General features: G+C 40.6%; 1 protein-coding gene across 1 annotated transcript in view; it reads right to left on the reverse strand.

Annotated features, from left to right (window-relative positions):
- Positions 1-2180: 2180 nt before the first annotated feature.
- LNPEP (leucyl and cystinyl aminopeptidase) overlaps positions 2181-19729 on the reverse strand; it is a 42707-nt gene continuing 25158 nt past the window's right edge. Inside the window, exons 9-17 of the mRNA XM_082497904.1 lie at positions 15175-15335; positions 12237-12325; positions 9525-9705; positions 8630-8786; positions 7052-7236; positions 6208-6369; positions 5222-5362; positions 3592-3673; positions 2181-2606 (exon numbers count right to left, since the gene is read on the reverse strand). Of these exons, the coding sequence (XP_082354030.1) occupies positions 2475-2606; positions 3592-3673; positions 5222-5362; positions 6208-6369; positions 7052-7236; positions 8630-8786; positions 9525-9705; positions 12237-12325; positions 15175-15335 (1290 nt within the window). The 3' untranslated portion in view covers positions 2181-2474. The remainder of the gene's footprint in view (positions 2607-3591; positions 3674-5221; positions 5363-6207; positions 6370-7051; positions 7237-8629; positions 8787-9524; positions 9706-12236; positions 12326-15174; positions 15336-19729) is intronic.

Genomic DNA, 19729 nt, shown 5'->3' on the forward strand with positions numbered 1-19729 from the left:
CAGCTGGCTTTCTCGGCTGCAGTCATACATTGCTGCGTCATGCTGAGCTTCTCGTCAACCAGCACTCAAGTCCTTCTCCTAGGGCTGCTCTCAGCCCATTCTCCACCCAGCCTGTATTTGTGAATGGGATTGCCCCAACCCACATGAAGGATCTTGCACTTGGCCGTGTAGAACTTCACAAGGTTTGCACAGGCCCACCTCTCAAGCCTGTCCAGGTCCCTCTGTGTGGCATCCCTCCCCTTAAGCGTGTCTGCCTTGCCACACAGCTTGGTATCATTGGCAAATTTGCTGAGGGTGCACTCAATCTCACTGTCCGTGTCGCCAATGAAGATGTTGAACAGCACTGGTCCCAGTATTGACCCCTGAGGAATGTTACTCACCATTGACCTCCACTTGGACATTGAGCCATCGACCGCAACTCTTTGAGCGCAGCCATCCAGCCAATTCCTTATCTACCAAGTAGTCCATCCATCAAATCCATATCTCTCCAATTTAGAGACAAGAATGTCTCGTGGGTCAGTGTCGAATGCTTTGCACAAGTCCAGGCAGATGATGTCTGTTGCTTTCCCCTTATCCACCAACACTGTTACCCCATCCTAGAAGGCCACCGAATTTGTCAGGCATGACTTGCCCTTGGCGAAGCCACCGTCGGCTCCTTATTTTCCTTATGCCTTAGTATAGTTTCCAGGAGGATGTGCTCCATGATCTTACCAGGCACAGAGGTGAGACTTGCCTGAGCCTTCCTTTTTCCCCTTTTTAAAAATGTGTCTTATGTTTCCCCTTTTCCAATCAGTGGTAACTTACTGGACTGCCACAACTTCTCAAATATGATGGACAGTGGCTTAGCAAGTTCATCCACCAGTTCCCTCAGGACCCACAGATGTATCTCATCAGGTCCCATGGATTTGTACACCTTCAGGTTCCTCAGATGATCTCAAACCTGATCTCCTCCTGCAGTGGGCACCACCTCATTCTCCCAGTCTCTGCCTTTGCCTTCTGTGACTTGTGCGGTGTGGCTAGAGCACTTGCCGGTGAAGACTGAGGTAAAATAAAATCATTGAGTACCACAGCAGTCTCCATAATCCCAGGTAACCAGGTCTCCCATTTCCATCCAGAGAGGGCTCACATTTTCCCTAGGCTTCCTTTTATCACCGACATACCTGTAGAAGCTTTTCTTGTTGTCCTTGGCATCCCTGGCCAGATTTAATTCTATCAGGGCTTTAGGTTTCCTAATGTCATCCCTGGTTGCTTGGACGATTTCTCTGTATTCCTCTCAGGCTACCTGTCCTTGCTTCTACCCTTTGCATATTTCCTTTTTCTGTTTGAGTTTCTCCAGGAGCTCTTTGTTCATCCATGAAGGCCTGCTGGCATTTTTTTCCCTGAATTCTTCTTAGTTGGGATGCATTGCTCCTGAGCTGCGAGGAGGTGATCCTTGAATATTAACCAGCTTTCTTGGGCTCTTCTTCCCTCCAGGGCTTTATCCTATGGTACTCTGCCAAGCAGATCCCTGAAGAGGCCAAAGTCTGACCTCCTGAAGTCCAGGGTAGCGAGTTTGCTGTGCACCTCCCTCACTGCCCACCACTATTTCATGGTCACTGCAACTGGACCTTTTTCTCACCAACAATGCACGGCTAGTGGGGAATGTGAAGCTCAGGAGCAGTCATGGCTGCTCAGAAATCAACACAGCAAAGTCAGTTATAGTTCAATGATTAATCATGAGATTCTCAAAAATGTCTAATAAATTCAGAGTAAAAGTTCCAAGGTCACATCAGTGCTTCTGGAAATTCCATCTCTAAAACACTTGGGGTTTGCTCTCTGGTTTTTCTTTTCCATACTACTACCCAGACACTTTATACATCAAAGTGTATACTATTAGCATGAGATATTCTTATATTTTTGTGTAATTCCTAAAGCTAACTGTGAAAATAAAAAACCCAAACTTAAATAAAATTGGAACCTTATTTATTTCACCTAAACTGGTGTACTTGATAAGATCCACTACTACTTATGTATCTGAAGTATGATTTTGTTTCACTACAGCTTCTATATCTACAGATGTGGCAACCACCTAGTTTTGCATTAAAAAATCTACTCCTCATCAAGCAGTCTGCAAAGAAGTAACTCTTTCTTTCTTTCTTTCTGACCCTAACTGTCAATATTAACCCACTCCCAACAAACTACAACACAACTTAAACTGAAAGGGCTTATGTTTCAAATATGAAATTATATTTAATCATTTGTGCAGATGTTTGGTCTATAGATGAAAACAGCTTCAGAATAAATACTTACATCTTGGTCATAAATGCTCCAAGGAAATAAAAAAATATCTGAGACATGCCCTGAGCTATCTAGACACCTCAACAGAGCAAACAATGCTGCTGCGATGCCTGATTTCACCCTGGGTTTTGCTACAGAAACACAGTAACTGCCAAACAGAGCTCCTAAATGAGCGACACACCACAGCATTATGTGCACTACAGCAATTCTTGTAGCTTTGCTAAGTTCATCTCCATCCACTGGATATTGAGCTGAATTGTCTCAATTGCCTCTTTTACACAACGCAGTTGAGAACTCTCCTCTGATTTTGACTCAAAAAATGACTTCACCTGCATAGCAAGAGAAAAGAAAGAAAAAGAAAATTTTAACTAAAATCAACACTGGCCACACAAATAGGTTCAGAAACAAAGGCTACACATAAGTTGCAGGAAATCCATTCCCAAGAATAATTTGTATCTCTGCAGTAAGCAAACCTCTCGAGTTCCCAAAATGCAAGGAAAGTATTTTTTCATGGGAACTGCAGCAGTAACTCATTTGGTTCCAATAAATTATTTCACCAATAAATAGACATTCACTTATCATATTCATCACAGAGCAATCACGGAGCACTCAAAGTTCTGGAAAAGGAGTCTTGATCTGTGACAAAGAATTGATTGTTGCAAGCAACCCTCTTCAGTGCTCTGGAATGATCCCCACACCCACTCATCATTATAATTGTCAATGTTAACACTTAAAATACTATAGATCAAACCATAAACAGCTATCTCTACCAAAGTATCTGAATGAAAATATTAGACTAAACCATAAACCATTATTGACACGTTAGCTTCAAGGCCTTGTTAGGGAAGACAACAGAGACTTCTAATGGCAATTAACCAGCTCTTAAGTGATAGTCAACCTCCAAAATAGCTCCTTGGGATTGCTGACAGCAAAAATAACATAAAGCAATTTTTATGGCACTCCATCACATTCCAGAGGTGCAGAAAGCATAGCTTGTTTATGAAATCTAGACCAATATTCAGTCTAGACCAAATTATTATTTTGGGAGAGAGTGCGTTCCAGTGAACAGGAAAACAAAACAGTATGAACATGACTGGGTTCAACTCTATATGCAATTCTGCCACAGGCTCAGTATGTAATCTACAACATGTTTCTATATATATTTGCTGTGTGTGAAATAGGGAAAGCAATAGATGTATATTATTGCAAAAAGGCCTCAAGGACAGAAAAATATGCGTTTTCCTCATTCCTCAATTAAATGAAAACAGCACTGGCATTGGAAAATATGCCTTTCTCACAGATTAAGGCACCAACCTCAAGTAGATGCGCCTTTGTGGCAAACTGAGAAGTTGACCAACTAACGATATTCTGGATGGTATATGAGCCTAGGTGAAACCTGAAATACAAACAAAGAAGTTATTTTTAACTAGGAGTCACTTTAAGATACAGGTTCAGCATACGTACACATTTTTATTTCTACTTTATTGGTTTAGTAGTTGGAAATGATTAAAAGCACTTAAATTCAAGTTTTCACATCTCATTTTTCAAAAGAGATACAAGGTCTTAGAAGTCCAAGCCTTAAGTCCTTAGAAGTTCCCTAATCCCTCTAAAAATTGAACTTCAGAACAAAAGACATGGAAAATTTTCAAACTCCTATCACAGTTCAAATAGTAAAGAACTGGTTACCAAGACCTGTACTTATGGTACGTACTGCCTATTGTATCCTGGGCTGCATCAAAAGAAGCATGGCCAGCATGTCGAAGGAGGTGATTCTCCCTCTCTATTCTGCTCTTGTGAGACACCACCTGGGGTACTGCATCCAGCTCTGGGAGTCCTCAGTACAAGATACGGACCTGTTGGAGTGGGTCCAAAGGAGGGCTATGAGGATGACCACAGGGATGGAACACCTCTCCTATGAGGACAGGCTAAGAGAGTTGGGGTTGTTCAGCCTGGAGAAGAGAAGGCTCCAGGGAGACATTATTGCGGCCTTTCAATACTTAAAGGGGGCTTATTAGAAAGATGGTGACAAACCTCTTAGCAGGGTCTGTTGCGACAGTACAAGCATTAGTGGCTTTAAACTAAAGGAGGGTAGATTCAGACTTCATATAAGGAAGAAATTTTTTATGACAAGGGTGAAACACTGTAATAGATTGCCCAAAGAGGTGGTAGATGTGCTATCCCTGCAACCTGACCTAGTTGAAGATGTCCCCGCTCGTCGCTGAAGGGTTGGACTAGATGACCTTTAAAGGTCCCTTCCAATCCAAACTATTCTATGATTCTCCGAAACTCTACAGTAATTGAATTTGCAACCAGATTTCATTTCAAGCAAAGTAATTTTGTAATAGTGGTTATCAAGAGCTTGCTAGAATAGAAATTTTCATCCAGAAGAAGCTTTTTTAGCAATGTGAAACTGTTCCAAAGCAAAACCAGGATTTAGAAACACATTTTTCCATGTATTGTTAGATTTTTGAGGACAATGCAGGCCAGCTCTCCTGCTGGATACCCTTCAAGGCCAGTTGAGGACAACATGTATTTCTAAAGCAGTTAGGATTTTTTGGTTATTTTGTTTTGGGGTTGATGTAAAAAAGGCAGAAATAAAAAATGCTGAATGAATTGCCTGGGCCTGCTTTTGAATGCATTTGATCCACATAAACATCCTGCATCTGCAGCAATCATCTTAGAGATGGCATCCTTTTAAGAGAAATTCAAATCAAGATTTTTTAGAATTGCTATGATGCTCTAGTAGCCTCCAAAGCCCCATCAACTCTTGGTGAGACTTCAAAGTTTATGTTTCAAGTTATTTTTGTAAAATCAGATTTTAAAAGAGGTTTTACAATTTTAATACAAATCTTCTTATAGGAATCCAACTGTTTATTATCTTGTGCTTGAAAGAAACAAACAGGTAGTTTGCCACTGTGAGTTTCAGCTACATCAAACACCTTACTTTCGTGTAAGCTTTTTCCAGTTCTCTTTGACAAAGTCCCAGGCCAGCAAGTATCCAGGCATACTCTGGCTAACAGTTGCTATGATATGCGGAAGCTCCTGTGCCCTGATGACTTCTCCTTCAAGGCTGTTCTGCATTAACCTAAAACACAAAGCATATGAAAAGGGACAAGAAAAAAGAACAACTATTTGTATCTTCACATGATTCTCCTGATATTCCTGAATTAGACAGAAAAGATTGTATAACAGATCAAACAACAAGCCACTTCTGCCACCTGGAACACACTGATGCTTCATTTTATAACCACTGTACGTATTTAGCTTTAGTTTCCAAGTATCAGAGTGACCTTAACTTTAAATCAAGTATCTGAATTTTCATTATTGTTGGAAAAGATGAAGTAACTTCCAACAACTTGTAAAAGAACACATAATACATCATTGAAAATTTAAGAGACAAATGCTGTAACAAGAATCGTCTAGCAGGACAACCTTGGTGACCTCCCAAGCAGTACTGAGATGTGGTCTACAGAGAGGTGTTGGAGCATAAAGTAAGGTCAAAATTGCACCCAAAGGAAGAAAAAAAAAAGAAAAAAAAAAAAAAAAACAAAGAAAACCCCCAACTAGTTATAACCTTGGTTATAAAGATAGACCAATCTTGTAAGACTCCATAGAACAATGTTCAATTTTATTACCTTTACCACAAAATCTGCAATTTTGTGTTACCATTAGTACAAAGCCTTTAAGTTCAAGTTTTTTCTCTTTATGCATAATCAGAATTTAGCCTTTTGAGCTACACTATTATGTAAATTATTTTAAAGTGAAAACTATCAGGTTCTTCATGTTTATGGAACCCTGTACAAAACATGTGGATAGATTATCTTTCGCAACCAGAGGGTTTTTTTTCACAATACAAAAAAGCAATACAGTTTTTCAAATATTTTAACGCTTTTAATTTACGCAGCATACAACTTTTTGGCTCCTTCATACCAGATCATCTTTCTGACATCTTCTGTACTGGCCAAGGCTTCAATCATTTTGCTTTTCTCTGCTTCAGAAACTGAAGAGGAGTACATTTTTAGGAGGAATTCCCAGCCATCACTAGATTTGGCTCCAGCTGTAAATATGGCTTTCATAACATCACTAGGCAGACTACAAAGAAAAAAAAAAACAACAAAACAAAACAACAACAAAAACCAAACAAACACAAAGGGGATATAAAAATGCTCATCTGAGAAGAGAAGGAAGAAAAGTCACAAAATTAAAAGATTCGCTTGAAAGAGATGCCTGCCTTTTGAGCAATGTAATTCTGTAGCAATTGTAATTTTGCAGGAGTGAATTCATGCCAGTCTAATACTTCTAAGTCACTGGGAAAAAGCAAATCATACTAGTCATATGAAAACACAGTAAATTGTACAAAAATCTGAGTAATTTTCTGTTGCTCAAAATGCACATGAATCCAAAGCAGAATGAATTCTGCAAGATAAAAAGGTATGCTTTGACATTGCTACTAAGTAATCCTCCTTGAGCATGCAGCTTGGGAAATGCAGATGGAAGCTACTCGTGGCTGGTTTTGCAGTCACACTTTATGAGACCGCAGAAAAAGTCTTAAATTCTAACACAGTTCTCCCTCTCAACTTAAAACAGCAATTACTCCTACATAAGGCACAGTAAAATACAGAATGACACGCTTTACCAATATTCAGTTGGTGGTGGTGGTGTGTGGGTTTTTTTGTTTTGTTTCGTTTGTTGGGGTTTTTTCCCCCAAACAATGGTGGCAAGGTAGGAGGAAAACAGGCAGATAAAAGAAATTGAAGCCCAGTTTTTGTGGTACCTCATTGTTCCATTAGACTTCATCCACTTCTCAAACATCTCAGTGGCAGTTGTTCTACAGTTTCTCACATCATGGGTGCAGGCAAAAGTTAGCAGCATTGACCGGAGCTCTCGTTCAGACAGGGTCCCATCATCTGTCCAATGCTGTTGATCAATTTTATCACCAAGCAGGTGCTCTATTCTATGCTAAAAGAAGAAAAATTATGAGTAGTAGCTAATTCTTCCCAAGAGGATTTTCTATACACAAAATTAGTTAAAAAAAAAAAAAAAAGCTAAGTTTTAGAAATGCGGAAGTTAAACATGGTAGTTTTTATTTCAATTTACATGTACCATTTCTTACTGTGTGAATAAATATCAGAAACCACATAGATCTGAAAAATGGGCCACATCTACATCTTAAGTTGCACATGGAAACTGAAGACTACTCTTCGAGCTACCAGTCAGACTTGTATGTAGCCAGCTTACTGTCACAACTAACTACAACTCTTGTATGTTTAGATGCTTTTAAGTCCATCAAGTGACAGTTAATATACCTTACTTTAGCACAAACAAACCAACCTTTATCTATAGGCTGAACACCATTCATATTTGTATATGAACCACAGCTAGGTGCCTGACTAGCTACTGCATCTCAGCTGAAACACTTGAACTTAAATATAACCTCATAGACACTGCGTTGCAAACCATAGCTTGGGCTGTTTATCACAGCAGATCTGTAAAATTTTTGAATAAATACTAAATAAGGAAAATTATTATAGTAGTGGGTTTTTTTTATTTCTTAAAAGTTTCCTTAAGTGCTCACTAATTACCCCTACCTACTGTAAAGAAAAACACCTGCTATTCTATCTGTTCATTTAATAATTTTTCTTTCTTGACTAAATCCCTTTGCTGACGTACTACAATGTAAAGCAGCAAGGATCATTTTAAACCTGTAGATGAATACAGAGAGGAGGTTTCATAATAAGAAGGTAAACAGAGAAATGAAAGACATTTCCTCAGGAAGAACTGAGGCTACAATGTTGACTTCATTGCTAAGCCTGTAGCGCTGTATCATGTCAGTCTACCGCACAGCTGGAATGCGACAATGGCAACCATTCATGTGTTCCTATTTTTACAGAAAATAGTTTTGGTTTTTTTTTTTTTTTTTCCATTGCCTCTATACAAAGTAATTAGACCTGTGATCTCCAGCCACTCCAATAATTTTGGAAATAAACTTTCTGTACTAGAAAAATGTCATGGACTCTGTTTAATTACATATCTGTACTACATTGACCTTTATAGCCACTACAGAAAACCCCAGACACTGCTGTGTTCCCACTGCATTACACTTCCTACAAAACACTGCAGGGGCTGCGGGTGGTATGTGTGTGGAATTTGATCCAAAAAACTTTAGCATTTCAGTAAGAGATCGTTACTCCTTAAGAAAAGCAAGCAAGACTGGCAACTATCTAGAATCCCCATCCACCTTAGTGAGATTACTGAATAAGTTCAACAGTCAACACTTTAAAAGATAATCTAACTACAAAGAACATTATGGCAAATTGTTTCAAATTATAATTTAGAGAAATCTAAGACATACCATGACTCGTGCTGCCAGTTGTTGTTCACCGTTTTTCTCTAAAAGGCTGTATATAAGACTTAGCTGAAACAAAGCTTGAGTGAGTGGTGCAGTGCTGCTCTCTTTGTTAAGGTAATCAATCATCTCAAAGGCCTTTTCCAGAGACTCTTTTCCTAGACTATAGGTAAATGAATACAAACATTAAAATGGCTTCCAAACCAAATGCACTCCCTGAAATAAGATCAGAAGTGATGCTCTCCATTACACTAAGAGAGGAATAGATGAATAGAGGGAGTAACATAAGAAACACTTTAGATGTAGAGATTTTTGTATTACTACATTAGTAAGATAGCAACAAAGCAACAATGGCCACTAACATGCCTTCAGTTAACAAAAATGAAAATAGGTAAAGAAGTGCAACAATAATATTTATCATAAGTGAGGGTACTTAGATACAGCAAGCAGCTGACAAAGGTGCCATCCAGAATGCCCAGCCTCCCCTGCTCTGACAGTAGTGGTGAAAGACAAGACAGGGAGCCATTAAAAAACTGACAGGCAAATAGCTTACTTCTCTAAAGTGGAGCACTCATTGAGAGAGTACAGGAAAATAGTCAGCTAAGCAGATTATCAGACACTAAAGAAAACACTGTCTTCCAGAAATGGAAGCTATCCTGTGGCTCTTTGTGATGCAAATAAATGGATGTTGCTATAAAGAACAGGAAGATAACATCTAAGACTAACATGGAAGCATGACTGAAATAACTTAAAAATAAATATTAGTTAACAGTTTCAATAAGCCAATAAAGACCGAACTAGAACTCCTCTGAAGCAGTCTTCTCTAGAATCTTTGATCTTCTTTCACTTGGAAAAAACTTCAAACACATATTAATTATGTTTTCCAATATAAAAGTCTTACCCTGAAAGGACGAAGATATTGTTAATCAAATTGGCTCTGTCTTTAGGGCTCAAAGCAGTGTGGTTATTTTTCAACAGATCAATCAGCGTTTTCCAGTCTTCAGCATAGTGTACTATGTAATAGCCATTCATGTCCACATTAAATTTTATCCATTCAACCTCTTCTGGAAGTTCGATGACAGCTAATGGGCAGACAGTCAGTTAGCAGCAGAAATAAAAATTTAGCAACTGTTTGTTCAAATCCAAATCTATGAAGTAGACTGGTTCTGTTGTAAAATCACCAAATTTGATTATAGTAGAAATCAGATGTTCAAGTGTTGTGTGTTTTGAAACTCTTAACTATAGGACCCTCACCAGCTAGTTACTGTTTTGTATCAAGAAACGAGTAGGAATGGGATGAAACAATGAAAAATTGAATAGAGAAGTTTTGAGTAAAAAAAATTGAATAGAGAAGTCTGTAACTACAGAAACTTGTTATGCACCAGTGATGCTGCTTGGAAACCCCCTTACCCTTCCCATCTTGATTTAAATATCAAAACCAATTAATAGATATTCATAACAATAAATGTTGATAATAATCAATGAAAATTAAAACCATGATATGTATTTTGTGACAAATAACTTGTGTAATGGTAGCTAGGTATGATCTAAACTAACTGTTGAACAATGTAGCTTTGATATACCTGTCAAGAAACTGCTAAGTTGTAGGCCTGGTAAGTAAACTGAGAAAATCTTCTGGAGGTTCCAAGATTAAAGGGGGAATGGAATTCTGCAACCCAGCTAAGCATGCACAAAGATCGGGTTCACTAGCGGACACAATGAGGAAGACTATGGGTGACCACCAGAGAGGACCCTGGACGACCACCAGTGTACCTGAAAGTGCATGCATCACAGATATCGTATTAATGAGTTTTTGGAAATTGTATGAATATGTTAATTGTTTCTCAGAAGTATGATGAATATGTATATTTTGATTGTATATAATTTTTGTAGTGGAGCAACTCGGCACACACACTAGGTGGAGTGATCCCCTGTGCATCCAGTGATGTAATAAAGAAGTGCCTGCTTTCTAAACTTAAACTAAGTCTTAGAAAGTTTTGTTTCTGCCAATTTATGGTAACAGTTCCAGAGAGTCAATAAATCCTTTTCCACTCACTAGTTCCCCCTACTATGAAGAAGGAATAGCCAGTACAAAGGTTCCACAAGAAGGCTCCAAAATTCCAGGTTGTACTTCTTACTCCTTCTTCCTACATCTGATTGAATGAACAGTATCACAGTTTGCTCCGAATTGTACCTATGCAGTTAATTACTTAGCACAGTAAATTTTCTCCTTCTGTCCGGTCCTCCTTTAAAACAACCCCATCTTGTCTCTGCCCACTTTCATATATATATAAAGAGCATCATATAAAGAAACAGCGAAATGGAGACAGCATTAAGTAGATGAAAGGACACACTCTAGTTTCAGAGTCAACTAGATACAAGAAGTGAGGCTTTGGGAAAAAGCTGATTCTATAACTCCTGCCAAAAGCATCAATTTGCATAGCACCTACAATGCCTTTGAAATGTAATAAACATCCATTCTAACCCAAACACTTTTGTACATCTCTCCTACTCTCATATCCACCACATCTAAGTTTCTACAGTGACTGAGGAATTAGTATGATGAACATAAGACCACCAACAGGGCCATTCAAGGTGAAACAAAAATGATGAAATCAGGCTATTTACCTATTAGTTCTAGTAAGATCAAGAAAACATTCAATTAAACAGCTTTGGTTTTCCATTCTGACAATTCATAATAGTTTTTTCTAAAACTCCATCTCAAATGAAAAAGGCCAGGAATACGTTGAAGCCTTTGTAAAACCAATGTCAGAATGACATAAACCAACATGATTTACTTTAATTATAGTAGTTCTAAAGTTATTTTAGAGCAGTGGCAGTTCATAAAAATCAGTAAAGAGTAAAAATGTCAAGATCAAGTCTAAGAATGTGATTTTAAATTTGTATAGTTTTATTTCAAAAAGTAGAGGTATGAGATAGGTTTATGGATTAAAAATAATTGCCAGTTAAAGGCACCAAGAACTTTAACAGGGGAAAAGAAAACACATCAGCAGATGTAAAATGATCAGTCAGACCAGCTTGAATAAATGCAAAAACTTATTCATGTCAGTGGAAAGAGACAGCCAAAGTGATTTTTAGCATGATACTGCACAAAAGTGTATAGCAACTATTCACTTGCTAAGGAAAAAAACAGGGTGAATAAAAAAACCACCACAGACTAACAATTTAGGATTCAAACTAGCCACTGCAGCAAAGGCAGAGAGAGTTTATGTGAAACGATCTGAAGGTTTCAAGTTCTACAACAGCATTCTTAAAAATATAATGTGTTCCAGATGCAATATTTTCTTACACCATCAAAGAAAAGAAATAGTATTTCAGTAGAAAGTTACTTCCTCACATTTCAGTACACTGGCAAAATAACTCTCCCATTACTCACTCTTGAAAGGACATTGAGAGATTTTGTGCATGCACTGGGATAAAAAGACCAACACTCTAATGATGCCACCACCAATCTAGATCTTGGCTTTAGATCTGTGTAATTATTTTGTACTATGTATGCCTTCATCTTCACATTTTACGCAAATATGCGCTCAGAAGTATCAGTAATCTATAGCACTTAAGTAACTTGCTACAGAAGTTTTGAGTCACATACCTGACTTTTGGTCCAGTAGATATGCACTAGTACAATGCGTAAAGTTGCAGCTACTAGTTATGTAGGTGAGAGGAATATGCCACAGATAACTGCAAAGGAAAGCAAAGGTTTACTGACATATTAAACACATATTATTTATCTTGAAGTGTTTGTTTTGTTGTGGTTTTTTTTATATATATATTTAGGCATTTTAATATATTAGTAGTATTACGACCACTGCATGCTATGTAAAATAATAAAATATAAATCTCACTCATATAATCAGAATATGATAAAAGAATACATGTACAGCATGTACAGCCATTACTTTTTAATTCCCACCATGTTGACAGATGGGAAAATTTCAGAGAATCATAGAATGGCTTGGGTTGGAAGGGACCTTTAAAGGTCATCTAGCCCAACCCCTCTGCAATAAGCAGGGACATCTTCAACTAGATGAGATTGCTCAGAGTTCTGTCCAACCTGACCTTGAATGTTGGCAGAGACAGGGCATCCACAACCTCTGGGAAACCTGTTACAGTGTATCACCACCCTCATCACAAAAAATTTCTTCCTTATCTGAAGTCAAATCTACCCTTGTTTAGTTTAAAACCATTACCACTTGTACTATCGCAACAGGCCCTACTAGAAAGTTTGTCCCCATCTTTCCTTTAAGTATTGAAAGGCTGCAATAATGTCTCCCTGGAGCCTTCTCTTCTGCAGGCTGAACAACCCCAACTCTCTCAGCCTGTCCTCACTGGAGAGGAGTTCCATCCTTCTGACAATTTTTGGGGCCCTCCTCTGCACTCACTCCAACCAGTCCATGTCTGTCTTGTACTGAGGACTCCCAGAGCTGGATGCAGTACTCCAGGTTGGGTCTCATGAGAGCAGAGTACAGGGGCAGAATTGCCTCTCTCTACCTGCTGGCCACACTTCTTTTTATGCAGCCCAGGATACAGTTGGCTTTCTGGGCTGTGAGCACACATTGCAGTTCTTGTCCAGCTTTTCATCCACCAGTATCCCCAAGTCCTTCTCGGCAGGACTGCTATTAAACCCTTTATTCCCCAGCCTGTATTGATACAGGGGGTTACCTTGCACTTGGCCTCACTCGAGAAGGCCCACTTTTCGAGCTTGTCAGGGTCCCTCTGTAAGGCACCCCATCCCTCAGCTATGTCAAGCACACCACTCAGCTTGGTGTCATCTGAAAACTTGCTGAGGGTGCATTTAATCCCACTCTCTGTGTCATCAATGAAGACATTAAACAGTGCTGGTTCCTGTATGGATCCCTAAGGGACACCACATTTCCTAGTACTTCTTCCTCAGTTCCAGCACACTAAGTAGCTTGTCCAAAGCCATATGAATACAAAATCTCTAGCTGTATCAGAAATTCAGCTAGTATTTTTTCGTCCAGTCCAATATTCTGTCTTCCTGAAATTTTACAAATTTTATTAAAAAAAAAAAAATTCTGTTGATTCGAGTACGAGACTGAAATCATGGTAATAGAAACCATAATTGATTGCATACCATGAAGACTGTCTCAAGTGAACTGCAAGCTGGAAGAATAAATGCTATCGTGGCTCATAATGATGATAAGGACTATTTAAAGAAAACACAGCTTTGAGTGAGATGAAACAAGTTGCACATATGCATTCCAATTTTGACAGGGACCCCTTCTGTGTATGACTCACACAGAGCACTCTTAGCAACCAATGATAGGACAAGGGGTAATGGATTCAAGCTGGAACACAAGAGGTTCCACTTAAATCTGAGAAGAAACTTCTCAGTGAGGGTGACAGAGCACTGGAACAGGCTGCCCAGGGAGGTTGTGGAGTCTCCTTCTCTGGAGACATTCAAAACTTGCCTGGACGCCTTCCTGTGCAACCTCATCTAGGTGTCCCTGCTCCGACAGGGGGATTGGACTAGATGATCTTTTGAGGTCCCTTCCAATCCCTAGCATACTGTGATACTGTGAATGCACTCCTCAATTTGACATAGACCAGAAACAGAAGAATAAGCCTAACAATCCTTCCCTTTTTCCCTTGCCTTTCAACCATGCATTGCTTTCCTTCCTCCACATAACAAAAGTAAAACAAAGCCATGTAACTTCCAACATTTCAAGAGACAAACTCCTTTCACAGGCCCGATTCTGCAAGACTCAGCTCCTGTTAAGACTTCAAACAACTGAATAAACCCACCAAAATCTCGAAAGGAGTCAAACTTACATATTTCTGTTTATTACAAAATACAGTAAGGTTCATATTATAAGACATATTTGCAGAAAATTAATTTTACAATTAGCAACTGCCACAACTTTGCTTCTTCAGCATTTGCATATGTACTTCCTTTTAGGTTTTGGTACAATGGATATTGACTCTTACATATTCAGCCATTTGCTGTCATGCATTAGTACCATCTTAAATTTTTTAAGCCAAGAAAGCTTTGATTCTAGCTTCTCTACTTTCCTCTAACAAAGTCCAACATGTACACTGCATTTTGGCAGGAAGGAGTAGACTCTAAAGTAAGACATATGCATCTGTAACTTCTGCAAACTTCTGCAACCTGTCTATCTTCAACTTCTCATTAACTACACAAAACTTTCTGAAATTAGAAGAAAACTTTACCTGTGAGATCTACCTTTTGGTATTAAAAATCCCAAATAATTCATTCTACTATTTACCACAACTCATAATCTCAAGCTTAAAAGCTTCAGGAAAGTATGCAAATAACAAACTCAGCTTACAAAGGGTGCCACAGATTTTTACCAGTTGCTTGGGTGGAAATAGACATGGATCTTCAGGCAGATATTAGACGTGTGAATTTCCGTGCCAAATTCTCTCTTACTACCTACTTCAAAGAAAATACTAGAACCCTTGAATACAAGTGAGAAAGATGTACAAGACACAAGAAAGATATCTGCAGGTAGATTTTAATGGATAAAAAGTATTAAGAAGGTAATAACCTTGCATCTGATGTCCAGTTTTCTGTTTCCACATGATACAAAAATTTCTCTTGTTGTACAGAAATAATCTTTCCCTTTCGGACAACAGTGACTAAAGGAAATCCTTTATGCAGAATCCAAGTTTTCATCAACTTTTTTACATCTAATGTTCCATTGGTAATCTGTAGAAAATAATCATAACATATAAGAAAATAACAAATGAAGAACATTTTTAAACTTTCCTCCTTAACTTACCACATAAGTAGTAGCATGATTCTGCACTTGTAAACAGTCACTTTGACATTGAGCTTGTAAATTTCATATGCAATAATTTAGGGGAGCAAGTATTTTTTATTTTCTTAAGTTGAGGGAATCTTAGTCAAGCAGTAGAAAGACAAATTGGAAACATCAGGTAGGCTGAACTGGTATGTCACAAAAGTGGAGAAGAAAATGTTACAGAAAATAAAGTAAGCTCCCAAGCTCCCCCCTACCCCTTCTCTTTCCTTATTGGTATTCTGATATTATGTGGATGTTTCAGGTTAAAGATCTTCTTTTAATTCTGAAATGAATATTAGAAATCAAATTAAAGCAATGGTGTTCATACAACAAGATCATATCCTTTATCTCTTTCTTTCCCCCCCCCCCCCCCCCTTCCACTTACCAGCCTTTGCATGGCTTACCCTCCAACCTCTTCTCATCTTTCAGGAACTGTTTGTACTACAATATTCCCACTGAGGGACAAGTACTTTATAATGTCTACATATCACTGCCTCTTTACTAGCAGAGGTGATCATTCAACCTGAAAAAGACAGTATGTCCCCAAACTTACAAAAATATGTTTTAGGTTGAGCTATCAGAAACATAAGGAAATTAATATATCATTATTCAAGTTACATTTAACTTTTACCAACCTACACTGAGTCTCTAGTTTACCTTATCAGCACCTTAGTGCCCAGTGTTCTCTGTTAAAGCCAACAATAACATGTTATGGAAAAATGTTATATTATTTCATAAAATCATAGAATCATAGAATGCTTTAGGTTGGAAGGGACCTTGAAGATCATCTAACCAACGCCCCCTGCTGTGGACAGGGACACCTTCTGCTAGCCAGGTTGCTCAAAGCCCCTTCCAACCTGGCCTTAAACACCTCCAGGGATGAAGCTTCCACAAATTCTCTGGGCAACCTGTTCCAGGACCTTACAATTCTCAAAGAGAAAAATTTCTTCCTAATATCTAATCTAAATCTACCCTCTTCCAGTTTAAAGCCATTCCCCCTCATCCTACATGCCCTTGTAAAAAGTCCCTCCCCAGCTTTCCTGTAGGCCCCCTTTAGGTACTGGAAGGCCGCAATAAGGTCTCCCTGGAGCCTTCTGTTCTCCAGGCTGAAGGGCCCCAACTCTCTCAGCCTTTCCTCATAGGAGAGGTGCTCCAGCCCTCAGATCATCTTTGTGGCCCTCCTCTGGACCCGCTCCAACAGGTCCATGTCTTTCCTACTGGAGCGCCACTCCAGGTGTAGTCTCACCAGAGAAGAGTAGGGGGTGAAGAATCACTTCCCTTAACCAGCTGGCCACACGTCTGCTGCTGCAGCCCAGGATATGGTTGGCTTTCTGGGCTGCGATCGTGCATTGCCAGCTCACTTTGACCTTCTCATCAATTAGCACCCCCAGGTCCTTCTCCTAGGGCTGCTCTCAATCCATTTGCCACCCAGCCTGTATTTGTGAATGATATTGCCCTGACCCACATGAAGGATCTTGCACTTGGCATTGCAGAACTTCACAAGGTTGGTCTGGGCCCACCTCTCAAGCCTGCCCAGGTGCCTCTGCATGGCATCCCTCCCCTCCAGCGCGTCTACCTTGCCACACAGCTTGGTGTCATTGTCAAATTTGCTGAGGGTGCACTCAATCCCACTGTCCATGTTGCTAACAAAGATGCTGAACAGCACCAGTCCCAGTACTGACCCCTGAGGAACACCACTCATAACTGGTCTCCACTTGGACATAGAGCTGTTGACCAGAACACTTTGTGTGATTGTCCAGCAAGTTCCTTATCCACCAAGTGGTCCACCTGCCAAATCCATGCCTCTCAGGATATTGTGCAGGACAGTGTCAAATGCTTTGCAGAAGTCCAGGTAGATGACATCTGTTGCTCTTCCCTTGTCCGCTACCGTTGTAACCCCCTCGTAGAAGGCCACCAAATTTGTCAGGCGTGACTTACCCTTGGTGAAGCCATGTCAGCTGCTACAAATGACCTCCTCTTTTTCCACGTGCCTTAGCAGGATTTCCAGCAGGATGTGCTCCATCATCTTGCTGGGCACAGAGATGAGACTGACTGGCTTGTAGTTCCCCAGGTCTTCCTTTTTTCTCTTTATGAAAATAGGGCTTATGTTTTCCCTTTTCCAATCGGCAGGAAACTCACCAGACTGCCATGACTTCTCAAGCATGATGGACAATGGCTTAGCAACTTTATCCACCAGTTCCCTCAGGACCCATGGATGAATCCCATCAGGTCCCAGAGACTTGTGCACATTCAGGTTCCTCAGGTGGTCTCATACTTGATCTTCACCTACAGTGGGGGGTGTTCTTCATTTTCCCAGTCATTGCCTTTGCCTTCTGCATCATGGGTAGTATGGCTGCAGTCTTTGCCAGTGAAGACTGATGCAAAAACCTCGTTGAATACCTCGACTTTGTCTCTATCCCGGGTGACCAGGTCTTCAGTTTCCTTCCAGAGAGGGCCCACATCTTCCCTAGTCTTTCTTTTCTTGCTGACATACTTATAGAAGGATTTTTTTATTTGTATTGATGTCCCTGGCCAGATTTAATTCAATCTGGGCTTTAGCTTGCCTAACCTGATTCTTGGGTGATCGGACAATTTCTCTGTATTCCTCCCAGGCTACCTGCCCCTGTTTCCACCCCCCATAGGCCTGCTTTTTACCTTTGAGCATGTCCAGGAGCACCTTGTTCATCCATGCGGGCTTCCTGGCTTTTTTGCCTGCTGCCTTCTTTGTTGGGATGTATCGCCCCTCAGCGATCAGTAGGAGGTGATCCTTGAATATTAATCTGTTTTCTTGGGCCCTTCTTCACTCCAGTGCCTCATCCTATGGCACCATACCAAGCAGATTCTTCAAGACGCCAAAGTCAGCTCTCTTAAAGTCCAGAGTGGTCGGCTTGCTGCAAATCCTCATCACTACCTCGAGGATCTTGAACCCCACCATTTCACGGTCACTGCAGCCAAGGCTGACCTTGAGCTTGATGCTGCCTACCAGACCCTCCTTGTTGGTAAGGACAAGGTCCAGCAGTTCCTCTACCACTTGGAGAAGGAAGTCGTTGTCAATACAATCTGAGAACCTCCTGGATTGCCTATGCCCTGCTGTGTTATCCTTTCAACAGATGTCAGGGTGGTTGAAGGCGTCCATGAGGACCAGGGTCTGTGAACACAACACCACCCCTACCTGTCTATAGAGGGCCTCATCCACTTGTTCTTCTTTGTCAGGTGGTCTGTAGCAGACCCACCACTGTAACATCCCCTGCTCCTGATTTCCCTTTAATCCTGACCCATAAGCTCTCCCATAAGCTCGTCATCCATCCCTAGGCCTAGCTCCATGCACTCCACCTGGCCATTGACATATAGGCCAACACTGCCTCCTGATTTCCCCTGCCTGTCTTTCCTGAAGAGCCTGTAACCTTACATGCCAACACTCCAGTCGTAGGAGCCATCCCACCACAGAATCACAGAATCACAGAATTATCAGAGTTGGAAGGGACCTCTAGAGATCATCTAGTCCAACTCTCCTGCTAAAGCAGGATTGCCTAGAGCACATTTCTCAGGACTGCATCCAGGCGGGTCTTGAAAATCTCCAGGGAAGGGGACTCCACAACCTCCCTGGGCAGCCTGTTCCAGTGCTCTGTCACCCGAACCGTAAAGAACTGTTTCCGTGTATTTGAACGGAACTTCCTGTGTTCTAACTTGTGCCCATTGCCCCTCGTCCTGTCACTTGGAACCAATGAAAAGAGCCTGGCTCCATCCTTCTTCAACCCACCCTTTAGATACTTGTATGCCATAATCAGGTCTCCCCTCAGCCTTCTCTTCTCCAGGCTAAAGAGTCCCAGCTCTCTCAGCCTTTCCTCATAAGGGAGGTGCTCCAAGCCCTTAATCATCTTAGTTGCCCTTCGCTGGACTCGCTCCAGCAGTTCCCTGTCCCTCTTGAACTGGGGAGCCCAAAACTGGACACAGTATTCCAGTTGTGGCCTCACCAGTGCCGAGTAGAGGGGGAGAATGACCTCCCTCGACCTACTGGCCACACTCTTCCCTATGCAGCCCAGGATTCCATTGGCCTTTTTGGCGACAAGGGCACATTGCTGGGCCATGGATAATTTACTGTCTACTGTCTACCACGTTTCTGTGATGCCAATGAGATCATAGCCTTGGAGGCCTGCACATGTCTCTAGCTCCTCTTGTTTATTCCCCATGCTACGTTTTCATTTGCACAGAGGCACTTCAGCTGTGTCCTCCTTGAGGCCGACTTGGCTGGAGTAGTTGCAATTTCTTTGCGCTGCTCTCCAGGCGGCATTCCTTTGCA

The sequence above is a fragment of the Vanellus vanellus genome, assembly GCF_965231255.1.
Source record: "Vanellus vanellus genome assembly, chromosome: Z".
In the NCBI taxonomy this organism is placed as follows: domain Eukaryota; kingdom Metazoa; phylum Chordata; class Aves; order Charadriiformes; family Charadriidae; genus Vanellus; species Vanellus vanellus.